The sequence below is a fragment of the Acanthaster planci genome, linkage group LG01 (assembly GCF_054643075.1).
Source record: "Acanthaster planci isolate LZ-2023a linkage group LG01, COTS_SCS, whole genome shotgun sequence".
NCBI lineage: Eukaryota > Metazoa > Echinodermata > Asteroidea > Valvatida > Acanthasteridae > Acanthaster > Acanthaster planci.
The window spans coordinates 39,825,963-39,842,715 of record NC_141777.1 but is presented as its reverse complement, the minus strand read 5'-3'; the positions used below and the strand labels follow the sequence as shown (position 1 = coordinate 39,842,715).

At 38.8% G+C, this 16,753-nt stretch overlaps 1 protein-coding gene across 6 annotated transcripts in view; it reads right to left on the bottom strand.

Annotated features, from left to right (window-relative positions):
* The window catches only part of LOC110980534 (uncharacterized), a 140,298-nt gene that overhangs the window by 64,942 nt on the left and 58,603 nt on the right, over positions 1 to 16,753 (bottom strand). For 5 of the 6 annotated variants that reach the window (XM_087146451.1, XM_087146461.1, XM_087146439.1 and 2 more), the window contains one exon: positions 9,345 to 9,459. In XM_087146451.1, coding sequence (XP_087002577.1) covers positions 9,345 to 9,459 — 115 coding nt within the window. Of the gene's footprint in view, positions 1 to 9,344; positions 9,460 to 10,771; positions 11,133 to 16,753 lie in introns of those variants that run through there. The other variant, XM_087146465.1, reaches the window with a different exon arrangement.

Genomic DNA, 16,753 nt, shown 5'->3' with positions numbered 1-16,753 from the left:
ATGTGATTTTGGTTAGCAATGCCCTCCCATTGGCTGATGAGGAAGCATTCAATGTGCATCTCTTTCGCCACATTTACACTTGATCCTGCAAAGGAGGATCAGATCTGGCGAGAGTAATCAAGCGAAGGGATCAGATCTGTGCCACGTTTACACTGCATCCTGATCCCGTGTGGCATCCATGGAAGCACTGCAACCTCAGGGCAAAGGTTATGTAAACAGTTCACTGATTATGTGTACTGGAGCAAAACAGTAGCCATTACGCGCAAAACTCAAACGTGCATTCTTGTGTACTTACGCACTGTGTATACGTCTCATTGTCTTATCTTGCATAGGTTTAGACAAAATGATGAAAAATGGGAAAATGGAACATTGATATGCAGCGGTAACGAAAGTCAGAAAGGCAACGCGGAAAGAGAATGGGAATGGGCAAGTACCAGTTCACCACAAACTCACAGTACAAAAGCACACAGGCTTAATTGGGAACCAGCGTAATGCTGGTTACGTAAGTGGCGTCCAGGCCAACAGTTTATGTATGGTATGTGTACAATGTCATGCACATATAAATAACATATAGGTCTTCATGAAACACAGACTTGTTTTTTGTGCGCTTCAAGACTTGCACCAGATGTAGTTACATTGAAGTCTGGGATCTGATCCGGATTTGATCCAGCGTTGCGTTCACACTTGCAAATTGATCCCGCACACGGGATCTGAACCAGATCTGATCCTTGCCAAGAGGAGAAACAGATCCTGGGATCAGGATCTGATCCTGCAATTGCGGTTACACGTTTTGATCCGGATCTGATCCTCCTTGCCGGCTTTGATCCTCCTCGCCAGATAAAGCATAAACACAGTGTATTGTTCACGTGTGTGGGGACACCGCAGTAATGGCTCCTGATTCAAGGGAGCAAGTGTGGTCGATTGGCCCACACTTTTTTGAGTGTCATTCTAACTCCAAATACATGTAATTATGAATGCCACACCCAGGCAGTCAGACCCGCCTTTCTGTTGTTTACAAATGAGGGAGTACTTTTGTCCAGAGCCCACAAAGAGCTACATGTACATGTTATTACATTTGTGACAACACCACACCAACAGCATTGCACAAAGTGTAAAACACCAAGAAAAAATGACTCTCCAATCTGATCTTTCTCAGTATCTTCCACATGTGAACCCTTCGCATTTGACTTTTTCTCTTGACCACAGGAAAAGGCATTCTGGACAGACGGTCATGATTCACAGTGGTCACAAGTTTCCTCCACCCAGTGGTAATACACAGATGTACCTCATTAAATAAATGAGTACATGTGAAACTATTCAGCTTAAACTGAGTGGACTTTACATGTATGATGTTCCCACCTTAACTATTATCACAAAACCACCTGCTAGATTTGAATGTACATGTAATGTTATCCTGATGAGATAAGACATACATTGTATGTTGTCCAGTATAGGACGTGTACAATGTATGTATGGCCAACTCACAACAGTTAATTGGGGCATTCAGAGGACATGCAGCAAAAACTTTTGCCCAAGTATAAAGCTGTGTTCAGATTGAATTTGAAGAAGTTTGTTTTGTGCTAAAAGACTACAGCAAATGACCAACATGTATGCTACTAGTAGATTGTACCGGTAACTCAAATTATCTGATAAAATGTCTAATATATGCTAGACTCAAGCCTTAACCAATGTGATTGCAAAGTTTGAATAACTTCAGGCGAGTCGGAACAATGTCATTATCAAGTACATTCAGCCAATAGGCTAGTCTCCAACATCCAACCATTTCATCACATTGCATGACTGACACAAATTTGGCTGGAGTAAATAGTGACAAGCTCAGGAACGTACATGTACATGTACTGTAACATGCGTATGGAGAATATGCTGTTTTAAATCTGTAACCATCCAATCAAAAAGACAAGACAGCCTGAGGTAAAGGACCATGTACATGTACAGAATATATTGAGGATATCTTTTGGATATGGAACCAAAAGACAGTGTGACATGTAGTATTTTTGGCTAAAGATATTTGAAATTATAATAAATGTCATTCTGTCAAGCGAAGCATATTATCTTCTCACAGTGACTTCAATAATGAAAGGAACAGCACTTGAAGTACATCTACATGTACATTTAGATGATAATAATGCACTTATGTATGTTGACGCCTGACAATTTCTGTAGTGGGCTTGAACAACAACAATCGACATGAATTCCTCAAAGCTGCTGATTTGAGGACTTGCAACTGCACTGTCCAGCAAACTTCTGTTCCATTCATTATGCCATTTGTTGTACATGTATTTAGTATATAGAATGCATGTACTTGTCAAAGATTTCAGTTTTGAGACTATAACAAAGATCCACAATGAGGATATTCAACCATGTTGATATAAATCAACCATTTACTGTGCATGTATGCTCTAAAACTATATTTGGCCATCAATTCTCAGAGAAACATCTATCTACCTCCCCCCCCCACTCCCACTCCCCGAAAGAAATGAAGTTACAATGAATAAATTCGACTCGGCTATAAAGTATTAATAATTTCTTGGGGAAAACTGACAAAGAATATCTACACTTACTGTACCGTACTTTTCCGCCAAGGACAAATACTTCAAAATTTGTTTCAAATTTGTAGGATGATTTTCTATATTGTGTACTGTGTGCATGTACATGTACTGTACATGTACCTTAATTGCTGTTGCACAACCGTGCTTTCATAGTGCAACCTAAAAGAATGCCCAGCAGGACAGAATATCTGAGCAATAATATGGAGGCAATTGTAATACATGTAGCTGCCAACTGCAGGCATCTTGAGAACACTTCCTGCCACCATCTCTAGAGTCAACCCTAATTGGCCCATTCTGACAGGTGTAAGAGGCATGCCTGATCATGCCTACTTGTGATTTGCCAGCCCAACAGATCTAGCCTGACTCAAGTTGCTCCAGGCAAATATGATGGGTGGATGTTGGTAGGATGTTTCTGGACTTGTAGCCATAGTACAGGGGTCACTAGCCGCTTGTGTAGGATTTCGATGTTCCTATTTGATCCTAAATAAGCCTGATAAATGTCATCCACATTGAAGCAACATTCATGACACCCGATTTCAAACATTTCAAGTCAAAATTGAAGAAGAAGCTGCAGCTAGTATTTGCAAAAGAAAACAACGGAGTGGCAAATGAGAATACAACATCAATGAGTCATCTGAGAAGCACAAGATATTAACATTTTAATCACACTTTATCATTTGTTCTTGGCTTTATTCAGCCCACATACATGTAGGTAACCATTTGAACTAATGGCCTAATCTTACATGTACATGTAGCTATAATACAATAGTTTTTGCCATCAACAATGGAACATCAACTCTTTGCCCAATTTCAGCAATTCTTGACTTGTTCATTTACTTGAAAAGCAGTTATAAATATCTTGTTCAGTACAAGGTTATGACAAACATGCATCTCTGTACCAAGTTTTATTCATTGAATATCTGAAAAGTCTGAGATACAATTGCAGGAGTGTATTTTATTTGAATTCCAAGTTTCAATCACTCAGAGGTAGGGGAGAACGCACCATTACTGCCTTCAATTTATGTCTAGGACTCTTTCCTGTGATTCAATTATTTTGGATCCTGGTTGTCTCGCTGTACTTTCAAATGCTGACCAAAACAATCTTACATGTGATTGCAGTACATGGCCAAATTAAATTGGAGTAGCAAAAGTTCTCGCTACTAGTATGTTTCATCTAAAAATAAAAAAAAACAATAACAGAATTAATGTTTAATGGAAGAGGCATACATGTATGTCCTAGCTTACATAACATTAAGGAGGAGATTCTTTTGTGGGAAGAATTTCGACTGGGTTTTGGTAGGGGGCCACTCAAAATTTTCAGTGTTTTTAAGTTTCGACTTTTTTCGGAATAGAGAGTGGGTGGGTCAAGGAAATAAATTTAAAATAAAAAAATATATATTTTTCCGACTTGCCTGAAGTACATGTAGCGTGCGCGCCACGCCAGAATTCAAAAAGTGCAATCTATTTCAACCTTTTTTCCATATACAAACAGGTTGACCTTGCCTGTACACTATTATGCATGTGTGAAACATCATGGAAGGAAGTGGTTTTTAGTCTTAGACTTGGAAGCTAGGCACTTGCAGCATTGATCAATAGGTCACAGAAATGTAGCAGGGTACCAGGCGTATTATACAAACCTATCGGTAGACACAGTGAATGTTGAACACCAGTTGCTAATAACGGTGATAAATGTTCATTACCTTGAATCCAAGACTAACTGGACAGCAGCAAACTGCATCTAAATCTGTTGGTTAGTGCTCGGTCTACCTCTCCATTCTGACAGAAATACATTTGCATGTGCGTGGAGACGTGGTTGACGGCAGGCGTAGCCATAGCTTGGGAGGTCCATTTCGAAGCGGATTGGACATGGCATGCTGTTGCGTGTATGATCAATCGCGTCCTCACATACTGAACAACTAAATGTTGAAAACAAGCTTTCCCCTTTTCAGTTATAATGACATTGTTCAGTTATGGTCGCAAAAATGAAGATGAAAGAGAATCAGAGGTAAAAGCTCTGTGCAAATCATGAATTTTTAACCTAGTTGTTGATATAGGTATTTTGGGGTTAGGGTTATTATTTCACAACAGCACATTTAGCACCAATAACATGATGAAGTGACAATTACGAAGACAATGAAGAAATGTTCAGTTTTAGAGGTGGGAGGAAAACCAAGGATAAATACTGGTATTCTGGGAAAAACCCATGGAATCAGGCAGGGACAGAAACCCAATTCTCATGCTGACCTAGGTGGGATTCCATTCCGGGTTGCAGGGGTGGAAGGCAAGGAAAGAGCCACTACAGCAACCCAACTCTATTTTGTCACAAAATGAAGAGGAACAGCCCTTGGAAATCATCAACAAAATCTAGCTCAAAATGGTCTTGACAATTCAAGAAAAAATGAGTATTTGCCCCAAGTTTTCTTAACTATCGCACAGGAAAACAAAACACCTCCATGCAAGGCTGGTAATATCAATAGATGCATACATGTGCATGTCCATGTACACTTACATATGTGTCCACATGTATGTACATGTATAGAAATACATGAATGCAAGTTTGCAACATTAACAGTTTTATGAGTAACACTAACAGCAAGACAGGTCATTTGAAAAGACAGCTGAGAGATAGACAGTGTTTCAAATCCTAGCCCATGGACTGTAGGCTCTCAGGCCAATGTAGAAGAAACTACTGTAGCAATTGTAGACAGACCTTCTCATAATGTCCTGTATACGTATGTGCACATCTTCAGCATTTCAAACATTACACAACTCTTCATCATCAAACCAAAGACTGAACAAAGCCCCACATAATACAAGACATTTCTAGTCATTTAATTATATGGGTGGTTCTTAACTGTTACTGTAGTGATTCCTGAATAAATCAATGTAAATACCCAGTGCCAGTTTTTTTCCAGGTGCTGGGTGTGAACCCACTGTAATCCAATTCAGGCAACCACGATTTAAAAAATGAACTTGTTTTTGTCACTTCCTTTGTCTCAGTATCAAGATTTTCAATAGAACGAATTGCTTTGACTTTCAATCCAATAATGAGATGCTGACATGCTGTTGTCACAATGGCTATACATGTACATGTATATGACACAGTATCTGATACATACAGGTGGTCAGAGTGGTCACATTTACTGCATCTGCACAAAGATAAGCCTGACAACACTACAAACCACCATCTGTAGTTGATTACAGCTTCTCAAGTTTCTTATCACCTGACTGCACACACTCTTCTCCAGAGTTACCATGCATCCCAACAACAACCCATTGAAGAAATGCAGATCACTAGAAATAAAAGCTATCATCTAACATCAATGGCTGAGCAACAAAGCAACCTGTGGTGCTCGTATATTAAACTTGGATTCTACTCAACAGATCTGACCTTGGCGCTAGTTAATAATGCTTTTTAAGGATGAGCTGTGGTTATGCATGATTAGGTTTCTGACACTTAACCATCAAGATGTTGACTCTATCATGAACAGTATGACCCCAAAGACATTTTATGAAGTACAGTTGTAGATAGATCCTACAAAGTTAACTGGTTCAATAAAATGATTGTGGCACATCTTTCCCTCAAAATCATCAGGATCACTGGAATTTCAGTCTTGCAGATTTTCAATTTGTCTTCTAGTTTCAAGATGTACCTTTAGTGTCTTCTAGAATCTAAAATTTCACAGAAATGTTCAATCAATCAGCTCAGTAGTGAACTCAAATGTTTTAAGGTACAGAACATGCAGATCAGTGCCAGGTGCTTACAATTTAACTTGAAGACCTTAGTGATTAAAATACGGCAAATTTTAAAGCAACCTTAGACACAATATTGATGGATGAAAAAATCTACCAGCAGTATTGATACAATGGTTTGTATTCATTAGTGAAACCAAAAAATCAGGTATTACCTGGTACTTTGCCTCGTATCACCACAAAGTAAATTTTACTGAGGGTTGGACAAGGGCATGAGATAAAAAACGTTTGACAAGTTGCACCTCGAAACCCCGACTTTGCACTCTTCCCACCATCCAGTCATGGTTCACATACCTTCACACCAGCACAGAGTCTCATAAATTTGGAAGCAGATGAGGAAGGTTATCTCATGAGTCAAGTAGAGATCAATCAGATAACTTGATTCACTAACAGCAAATAAATCAAAGATTCTTTCTTTGCTTCCTGCACAGTTGAGTCCTTGAGTGCTTATTAAAATTGCAAATATTGAAGGACAAGTTAAAATTGATAAGAGTAAGACAAGGGTTGGTCACTGATCATCTGACATCCGTTGGGGGGTCTTGCACTTAGAGACTAAGAACAGTTGTGCAAATCAGATAGTCCTAGAGAGTACAGTGACCTTCCATGTATGTAAGCCAGCAACCAACTACTCTGTATCTTGAAAGTACAGAGACACAACACAAGGTTATCTTGTCTGTTCTTGGCTACCATTAATGGACCTATTTTAAATATTTTCAGCAATTACAGGCAGACTTGCTCATCAGATCTGGTTTGTTGCTCAACCGGTAAGGAACACAAAGAGTCAAGATTTATTGGTAATTGTGAAATGCAATTTGAAAATGTGTTCCAATATTATTGGCGGAACTCACGACATTCTTGAAAGGAAAGAAAGTGCATTGGCTTTTTAACAACTGCTGGAGAAAAGTACAGCTTGCTCCCCGGATGGCTTCAGGTCAGAATCTTTATGTGTCATTTGGTAACAAGATGTCCCTGGGACAAACAAGGACTGTACAAAGCTTGACAGATATGGAAGGGGGAGAGAAGTCAACTTAATCAAGATAGTCTCAAGGAGGAATGAACATTTTACTTGCATGAGCTGATCCATCAGCTCAGAATAAAGTCCACAACTAACTTCTGTTATCAAGACCAAATTTGCTGATATACATGTACATACTGGTATATAATGACTGGAACTGTTACCTCTTAAGGCCACTCTTTATGTACACTGTAAAAGTATACATGAGCAAGTACACATACCCTGTGTAATGTTATCAGTGAGGGGAGAAATGTATTGTACAAAATACTGAGAGACTATATACATGTATGTACATGTAGGAACTGTCTGGCATTTAAGGTCAATAAATGACTTACATGTAAATGGATTCTGATTAATGGTAAAACTTGAAATACTTGAAAGACGGCAGTCAGCAGCCTCTACTATTCAAAATATAACACAACTCTAAAATGCTACTTGTATAGAGGAATATGATAAAAGAAAAACACCTAGATGATATTTGCCAATAATGCTTTGGTAATACGTAAAGTCAAATAACTCCAAGTAAAACTCAAGTTAAGTCTTGGTTTATTCATGTGACTACATTTTAAGTTTTACTGGGACCACAAGTCTGTAACTCTTATAGAATGGAATTAATTTTCATTTGAACAGAGTGAATATTTACACTGAAACTTAGAGAGTAGATGAACACTTTGCTATTTTTTTCATACATTCCTGTCAGGAAAAGACAATGTCTCTAACAACACAGCCCTTGTAAATATTTTGAAAGTGATAGGTTATAAAGCTTCTAATGCCCTCAAATAATGATTTCAGATTTCATATCAATACGGCCGTTTCACATTAGTATGCCACCATGAGTTTGCAACGCATTGGCCAATCACAATGCGCGAAATTTGTCAACCCAATGCGTGTTTGGAAAGGGTCGACAAATTTTGCACGTTATGATTGGCCGTGTTGCAAACTCTTGTGGTGCACTATTGTGAATCGCTCGTATTAACGTTAAAACCTATCAGACTTGCAGTAAGCATGGTTTGAAACAAGAAAAATGATACTAATTTCTAACACTGAAATCGAGAAATTGTTGTAAAAGATTCATAGAATTGATTTTGCCAACCTCTGTATCAGTAATCGACACACAGTCTCTGTATGAGAAATAAACACAATCATCACTTCAATCATGACTGTGATGACACCACTTGAATAAAGTGGAGAAAATTCTGCTGCTTTTAACAGGTATCATGTGATGAGGATGTTTCCAAATACTCTGGTATAACATGTAACATAGCTATCCTAGCCATTCGTAATTTACTCCAAATTGATTTCATTATCTTTGAAGAAAATGTAATTTCTTTACCGTAATTTCCATTCTTAAAAAGGAATTTTTAGTTGAATCTGACTTACAAGAACACCAGCATGCATTGTGATCTTTCCTTTTTCCTGAGCATTTTCTAGATAGATTAAACTTTTTATTTCGATATTGCAACGTTTGTAAGATCACTGCATTGACAAAACACCCACACAATAATTTTACTATTTGATTGATTCTGAATTGTTCGTTTTGTCTATATTTTGAAATTTATTTTAGTCTTCTTGACCCTTAATCTTTGTTTGCATTTCTTTTATCTTATTCCTTGTTATTTATTTCGGGGAGGGGAATTGTTTCAGTAGATATTATTTCTGTTTCTGTTGCTGTTAAGCTTTAGTACATGTATGTGGCTGGTTTTATTCTTGATTATTATTTTGTATTTATCTAATATTCCTTAATTTCCATGCAATTTCAAATAATCCCACACTGAGTGGATTGGCAAGGATTCAGACTACAGTATTTATTATACATGTAGTTGTGCTAATCTAGGTCCTGAAAGGGGATTGACTTATTCTGTTTTGTTTTTGACTGATATATGGTTTTATTTCATTTGACACATCAACAGTACTTACACTAATAATTTTAATATTTATGCACATGTAAAAAAAAGAGGGAACATCCAACTGGAACAGAAAGTTCAGGCAACATTACTGACACTCACCTGTCCGACACAGAATATTCTCTGGCTTGAGGTCAGCATGAATGACATTTTCTTGACGTAAGAATCCCAGGACTTGAAGGAGTTGAAGGGCAATTTTTCGAACCAGCTGCAGCTTCTAGGGGGAGAAGACAAGTCATATAGTAAGTAAGTGGACGTTAATAAAGACTAGCTTCCTAAATGTAGTGTGAGATTACGAAATTGATGTTGATGATATGAAGGACTGACAATAGGGGAATGGCCATGCAGCATAGGTTCCTACATACATGTACATGTACATTCTATGTGTATGTATGTAACAATATGTGTACAGGTAACTGGCCACCTGTACATCATGTTTGCCAGGGTCACTTAATGTCAGGTCAGGCACTGATACTGAACCTATGGTCAATGGAAAATGTCTTACTTCTTCTCTTCTTATTATATGAACCCATATATACCTGGTGAAATCTGGATGGTAATTGACAAATTATTGCATTGTACATTGTACTTAATATTTGGAGTTGAATGAATTTTACTAAACCCTCTCAAATTTGGCCCTTTATTTTTTTATTTCTTTAAGGTGTGTGTAATAATTTTCCTTCTCTATTTGTCTTTTTTTACCACTATAGGTTACAACTGAATATGTGACCAAACAAGTTGGAAATCAAAGAAAGTGCCAACGCGGGCAAAACTCAGTGGTATAGTCATTACATGAATAAGGCCACTGACTGGTAGACGCCCACACGTGACATAAGCCATTTCCAATCCTTCTGATTTCATTACCATTCAGAATTTGCAATAAGACAGATAAGGAAATAATCATATTTCATAAGTTTGATCCTTTTACAAAACTGGAACCGTTCCTTCCACACTATCTATGTATTTACAAAGAAAACACAACTTCTAACTTTTTGGTGTAGTGTGTTTTACTTAATGGAACATACCGGTACATGTAACACATTTAAATGGAACACAATATGTTTTAATTTAGAACCACACATTATCTTATATACCAGTGAATTACACATGTATCTTTGACTTCAAAACTCGGCATTCCCCCCCCCAAAAAAAATACATGTACAAGTATATACATGTACTGTGGCAAATTCCATTCTCCTTTAAACCGAACAGCTGAATAGACAACATACTGCCTATACAGAATATCACTCATATTTTTCCAATAAACCATTTTTATATGCATTAATACATTACTAAGCCAAGCCACTACTTAGGATGATCTTAGTAATGAATCTGTGCTCTCCAGCTCTGTTTACATCTGTACATATTCTCAGTGATATGTACATTGGCTAATTTGCCCCTCCCACCTGCTAAAGATTACTTAATGTACATGTACAGGAAGCTCTAGTTCTAAACACAAGAACTTGAACAATGAGAACCAACTGAGAGCCAAGGCTACAAACACTGTACAGCACAGTACATGTACTTACACATGGTCAGCATCCATCCTACATGTAGTCAATGGCACAGACACACAGGAGGACATTCCTCCCTATCCATTCTCAGCATAGTCTCATCCTCCCTATATTCCATCGTAGTCCCCATCTTTCTCCCCAAAACCCCACGATAAAAAATCTCTACTTGACAGTTGCAGCTAAATACACATGCATGTAGCTTAAAAAGTCTACAACCCAAGCCGATATCTTCAGATGCATGTGTAATCTACCTGAGGAAACAGCCAGACAGGTTTTCAATAATATCCTAGCCCCTTTTTTTTCTTTCCATCCCATGTCCTTTATTCCCTTTTCCCTTAGACAGCGTAAACACTCTGTACACCCACTCACTAGACGCCCACGCATTCCATCTGGCTCTAGCTGGTTGGATAAGGCACTGTAGCCTCACACACCCCAGAACCCTATGGCCGATTGCGTTATTTGATAGCTATGATTGAAACCTGTCACTTGCTACAGCAAAATGAGGATCAAGTCTGCTTCTCACATCTACTGGTAAAATGCATTCAAAGAGAAAGTTCTTTCACTGAACTCTTCAAAACTGCTGAATTTCTCCCCCGATTCAAAGAGCTAAAATGAACTGAAACAACCATGTTATAAAGGTAAAAACTCTTTTTGTATTCAATCCAATGAGATGAAAGCATCATTTCATAATCTGTTAGACTTTTCTCTCAATTTGTCAGAAACTGTTACCCCATACACATACATGTAAGGAAGCCATATCAAGATGAAACAGGCACCAGGCTCTTAAGTGACATTCTCAATCAGCATTTTTTTCTTTAAAAAAAAACATGACCCACTGTTTTTTAAAGCTCAACTTTTTTCTTGAGACCCTATAAGCAAGATCCACTTTTACAAATTTATGTATTTAATTAAATGATTAAAGGGCCTGTGAGAAGTGGTGTTTATTAGTAATTGCAAATTACATAAAGATTAAGTGCAAGTTTCATCTGCTTTATGGAACGCGGTCCCAAAAAAGTTAGGCTTTCATCCCTTACATCCATGTTTACATAGCAACATTAAGTGGTATTAAACAAAACTTGCAATGATCCCTAATTATGCAAGCAGCATGAGGCAGTGGCGCACGGTCATTGGCCGGTGAGTCTCATGCCATGCCTGTCGACATGCAATGAGCATGTACGTGGTTGGTGGAAAGTTTTGTTCATTAACAATGCACAACAGGTAATGAGTTCAGTGCAGTTCATTCGCCATTACATGCTGCCTTTCAGACAAAAACAAAAATACAGCGCTTGTGTTCGCTGTTACTGAGCTGTTTTTCTTGCGCTTCTTTGTAACATTTGGTGTTAAGAACACGCTGTGAGAATTGGTGATTCACCAGGTGATTTCACTTTTTAGTTCCCATTTTGTGTAATGTGCAAGTTCTTCCCTGTGTCCATCATGTAAGGATAGGCTGCACTTTCAATGGCAACAATAGGTGGAGCTGCGTTGACAATGAAGGTCAAAGTTTCTTTGGTTGGTCATTCATTTATCAGGCGTTTGAGAGACGCGTTTTTACCCAATTTTGGAATACAAAATGAACTGATGGATTTTGTTTATAAGGGTGGCTGGAAAATCTGTGACATTCAGGACAGTTTACTATCAATAGCATTGCAGTCTCCACACATTGTAATTCTTCAGTGCGGCACAAACAATTTGTGTTCCTGACCACCTCACAGTGGCAGATGCGCTATTATGCACTGCCAATATGATATGGGATGCATCTCATGCTCACATAGTGGAAGTGTGTCAACTTTTACACAGAAGTAAAGTTGGGACCTACTTAAGTCAACTGACGAAGTGGCAAAGTTTAACAGCAATGTTGACAAAGTTAATGCCTTTTTAAAGGTGGTGAGCACAAAATACGAGGGCATAACATTTCTGAGGCACAAGGGCTTAATCCGTAACTTTGGCATAATTTTAGGCCCCGATGGAGTTCATTTGTTGGCCAAGGGGCAGTCTAAATATTACAAATCCGTATGCGGGGCCGGGGCTGTGGTCTACAACATGAAATATGGTTTAATAAACGTTTCACTCCATACATGTACGTGGGGCCTCTTTGAAGGCTTCTGTTCCGTTCTTTTAGTTGAGGAGCAATGCGGCAAGCCTTTTATCGTTCCAGCTTGTTGCCTGTGTTTCTCAGTTAGCTTAATGATTTTCATTCATTTTGGTCCTATAGGTCTATTAATTACAATAAATAAATGAATAAAAAATAAATAAATGAAAGATATCATCCGCTAGGATAACGGGCAACACTGCTAGGTTTGGGGAGCCCTTACAGTGGCTTGCAATTGGTTCCAGGCTATCTGCGGAGTTTCCTTGTTTGTATTTTTGAAGCCATTGTGCCTTTTTACTCCCATGGAGCTTTTACGCACACATTAACTGATTTTGGTCAGTGTTGTTATGGAATTATGCTTTCAGGACGACAATATTCAGCATATACTGATATATACAAAAAATTGAAACTGATACATTTTTAAACAATATCCAGAATATAAAAGTTGTTGTTTTGATTAATACATGTAAACGGGAAACATTTTTAAAAAAGGTTTTGGCGAAATAACCCAGCCCCCAAGAGGTATCTCATTAACATAGACAATTTGCATATCTGTGACGTACATTTAAGAAGGCATCATCACATGCTGCTAGAACATCAATGCTTGTCTTGGGTTGAGTTCAGAAACTTCACTCCAATTTGGGGGAGGTTTAGAGATCATGCCAACCAGATGTTTTGCCACAGGCTGGGGAAACACCTTTAAAGATGGGACAAACCAGCATACTTTCCAATTGAGATGCAAACTTTAGATGAATTAGGACATCGAAAGTCAGGATGACCAGAGCCAAATGGTCTGGACCGACAGCAAGCTCCCAACTGTGCAATGCAGATTTCGAGCCACAGTGTTTTCCTCCAAACATGTACATGTACGACTCATTTGGAATTAGGTTTATATGATTGCTAAAGGGAGGTGCCACGCCCGCAATCTTTGGGAAATCAAAGAAAGCCTGTGAACAATGCGAAGAAGTGCCTTCATGAAAAAAGGGCAAAGGATAAGAAATGCTTAGGCCGGGCTATTCCAATCCATGGGTCATTGTGCCCCATTTATGTACACCACAACATCAACAGGTTACGCGGTAAACGTACCATGTGTGCAGTGCTTTCACAATGCACGCAGACAACGTTTTCGTGTACATGTATATTCATGTATGTGTACGTATTTTACGTTTGAACATTCAGCAGGCTAGTAAATTGTGCGTGTCCAACGTCCATACTTCTCTTAGGTCCAGACACAGGGTGCCTGACTATAATTCTGCTACTATTGTGGGTTCTCAAATGTACGTTACACATAACACCATTATTTGTCAGAATTAAAACATTCATTTGAGGGGTCTGTATAATTAAGGGAATTTTAATCCATTTCTACATCCCTATCATGTTATTGGCATACTATTTGATTATTTTAACCAATTAATTAGCCATCCATGTTTAATTTGTCCATGGAGGTCTTCATGGACGCTTTAACCATCTTACGTTCCACAATCACATGTATCTAACATGCTGCCACATCACAGACTTAGTAAGCATCAGCAAGATATGGAGATGGTTCAAATTCTTCAGGAAAATTGAGTAGGATGGGTAAGGGCCGGCGACCATTTAGACCCGGTTTGAAAAGGGCCCCCAGGTAAGCTCGCCCGGTTGCAAAAACCCCTTTCATACCGGTCTGGCTACCGGCCTGGGATGCTGGACTGGTTGTTGATCTCGAACTTTTCCATCCTGGGGTCTATTGTTTGCAAGTACTGGTAAATGTAATCTATCCCAGAAGGAACCTGCTTGTTGTTTTTAATCCTTCAGCTCTATACAATGTTTACACTAATCCACTTAGACCCCTATTCATCTGTGCAAGCATGTTGGGGGAAGCCTTTCATCAGGGACTTTGAAATGCCAATGTGCAGACAGGCCTTATACCGGCCTGGAGTAGGCTGAATACCGGGCAGGCATTATACCGGGTGGGCTACAGGGGGGGAGCCCTTTTCAAACCGCGTCTAAATGGTCACTGTCCCTAACAGAGAATGTCAACTTTGCATCATCTTCACGTGGGCATGTGGCCCAGTGGTTAGGGTTTGTAGATTTTGATTCATTAGGTCAGGGGTTCGAATCCAGCTGGTGGCAGACAAGTCACTTTAGCCCTACCAGCCTCTCTCCACCCAGGAGTAGATGGGTACCTGTGAGGGTGGATTATGTTAGCTGTTTGTGACTGATGTGGCAGCATCAGCTAGTATATTCCCCAGGGAAATGAGATGGTTTTAGGAATGTTCAGTTGTGAGCCCAATGTGCCAGAAAAATGATAATATAGTGCACAGTCACTTTAATGGTATTATGCACTTGATAAGAACTATTTTGTGTTGTTATTATCTTTCGGAATGAACATTGCTATCAGTTTTCTCTTAATGAAAGAGGGTGCATCAGGGCTTGACTAAGGAGGACTGAGTAATCATCCTCTTAATTGAGTGGCCAATAGGGATTCATTACAGCATGGATCAGCTTAGTTATATACAGCTTATGAAAGGCTCCCTGTATTGGGACTAACCTCAACTGTACACAATACACCACCCTGCAATGACAAAGATTGTCATCTAATCTATTATAATATAAATATTGGCCTATACATCCACACTTTTTTGCTCATAACCTGACTTAAACTTGAGTTACAGGTATAAACTGGGTGTTTAAGGCCTTGCTACTATAATTGAATGTACATGTACATGTATAGACTAAGACTGCATGTTAACCAAGTGTGTGCCTGATGAGCTAATGTGGCATATTATGCAGTTTATGGGTTCTATAATTTGTGCCACTGACTGGGTTACAATTCTCACACAGACACCTAGTGGCTCATTGCAACCACATGTCCACTATTCATCAGTACCAGTATTTAGGACTGGTACCACAATAACTTTTGATCAGGGAATATATAAATGCTTGGCCAGTCTCAAACAAATATGCATTTAACCCTGAAGAACCAGGTTATTTTGGCCCATCTCATAGCTGGGTGGAGGGGGAATTCTGCTGTGCCATGTCTAAATATTTTTTAAATTGGCATGCATGTAGAGACAATTAAACCTTACCATTATAAATATAAATATGAAGTTTGAACCCAATTGGGTGTATAGTTTTGTTGTTAAGGTCATTTGAAGTTCATGGCTACATGCATGCCAGTACACATGTACATGTACATGTATTGAACAACACAGGGGGAAATTTTTGGCTGACCTGTCTTTGGAAAATGCATGTTGCGCGAGAACAGTATGTCCAGTTTTGGCAAAAATGGTGTCAAAATGACTGCAAAGAGTTACTCTAAAAACTTCTAAAGTTCAAATTGCACTGCAGCAATATCAGAAAAAATGTTGAAGCAGGATCCCCCCCTGGCTTGTTTAGAATTCAGACCAGCTCAGGAGAATAGACACGACTAATGCCCGAGCTGCAGGTGAGGGGATTGTCAGCATTCATTCAGTCAGAGAGTCAAAAAGAGTCAATATTCAATCACTTTTCAAGGATTTTGTTCAAGAATTTTACCTCATTTTTCCCAAACACCCCTGTCCATTTACACATGGTATATTCCTTGTGTCAGAAGAATCTCCCTTTATGGAATTCTGAGGGGGGAGATCTGTGTGTCACGTCACACACAGACTCTTGACCAATAGGATCCAAGTGCCAGCACGTTTTTACACAGCAGGCATAATCAAATCACAGCCAGTGTTATTAAATGATAATGCACGGTAATGTTGTGCATTGTTGAATAGGGGAACTCTAAAATTCATTTTTCTAAGTGCATAACATCCAAACAAGTCGGTCTTTTTTATCAGAAATGTCCCATGCCTAAACACAGGGTTTCCCTTCACCAATAGAATGGTTGCTCTGGGATACCCAAAAGTTTGTGAGAAAAAAAACACAAGCTTGCATAGAAA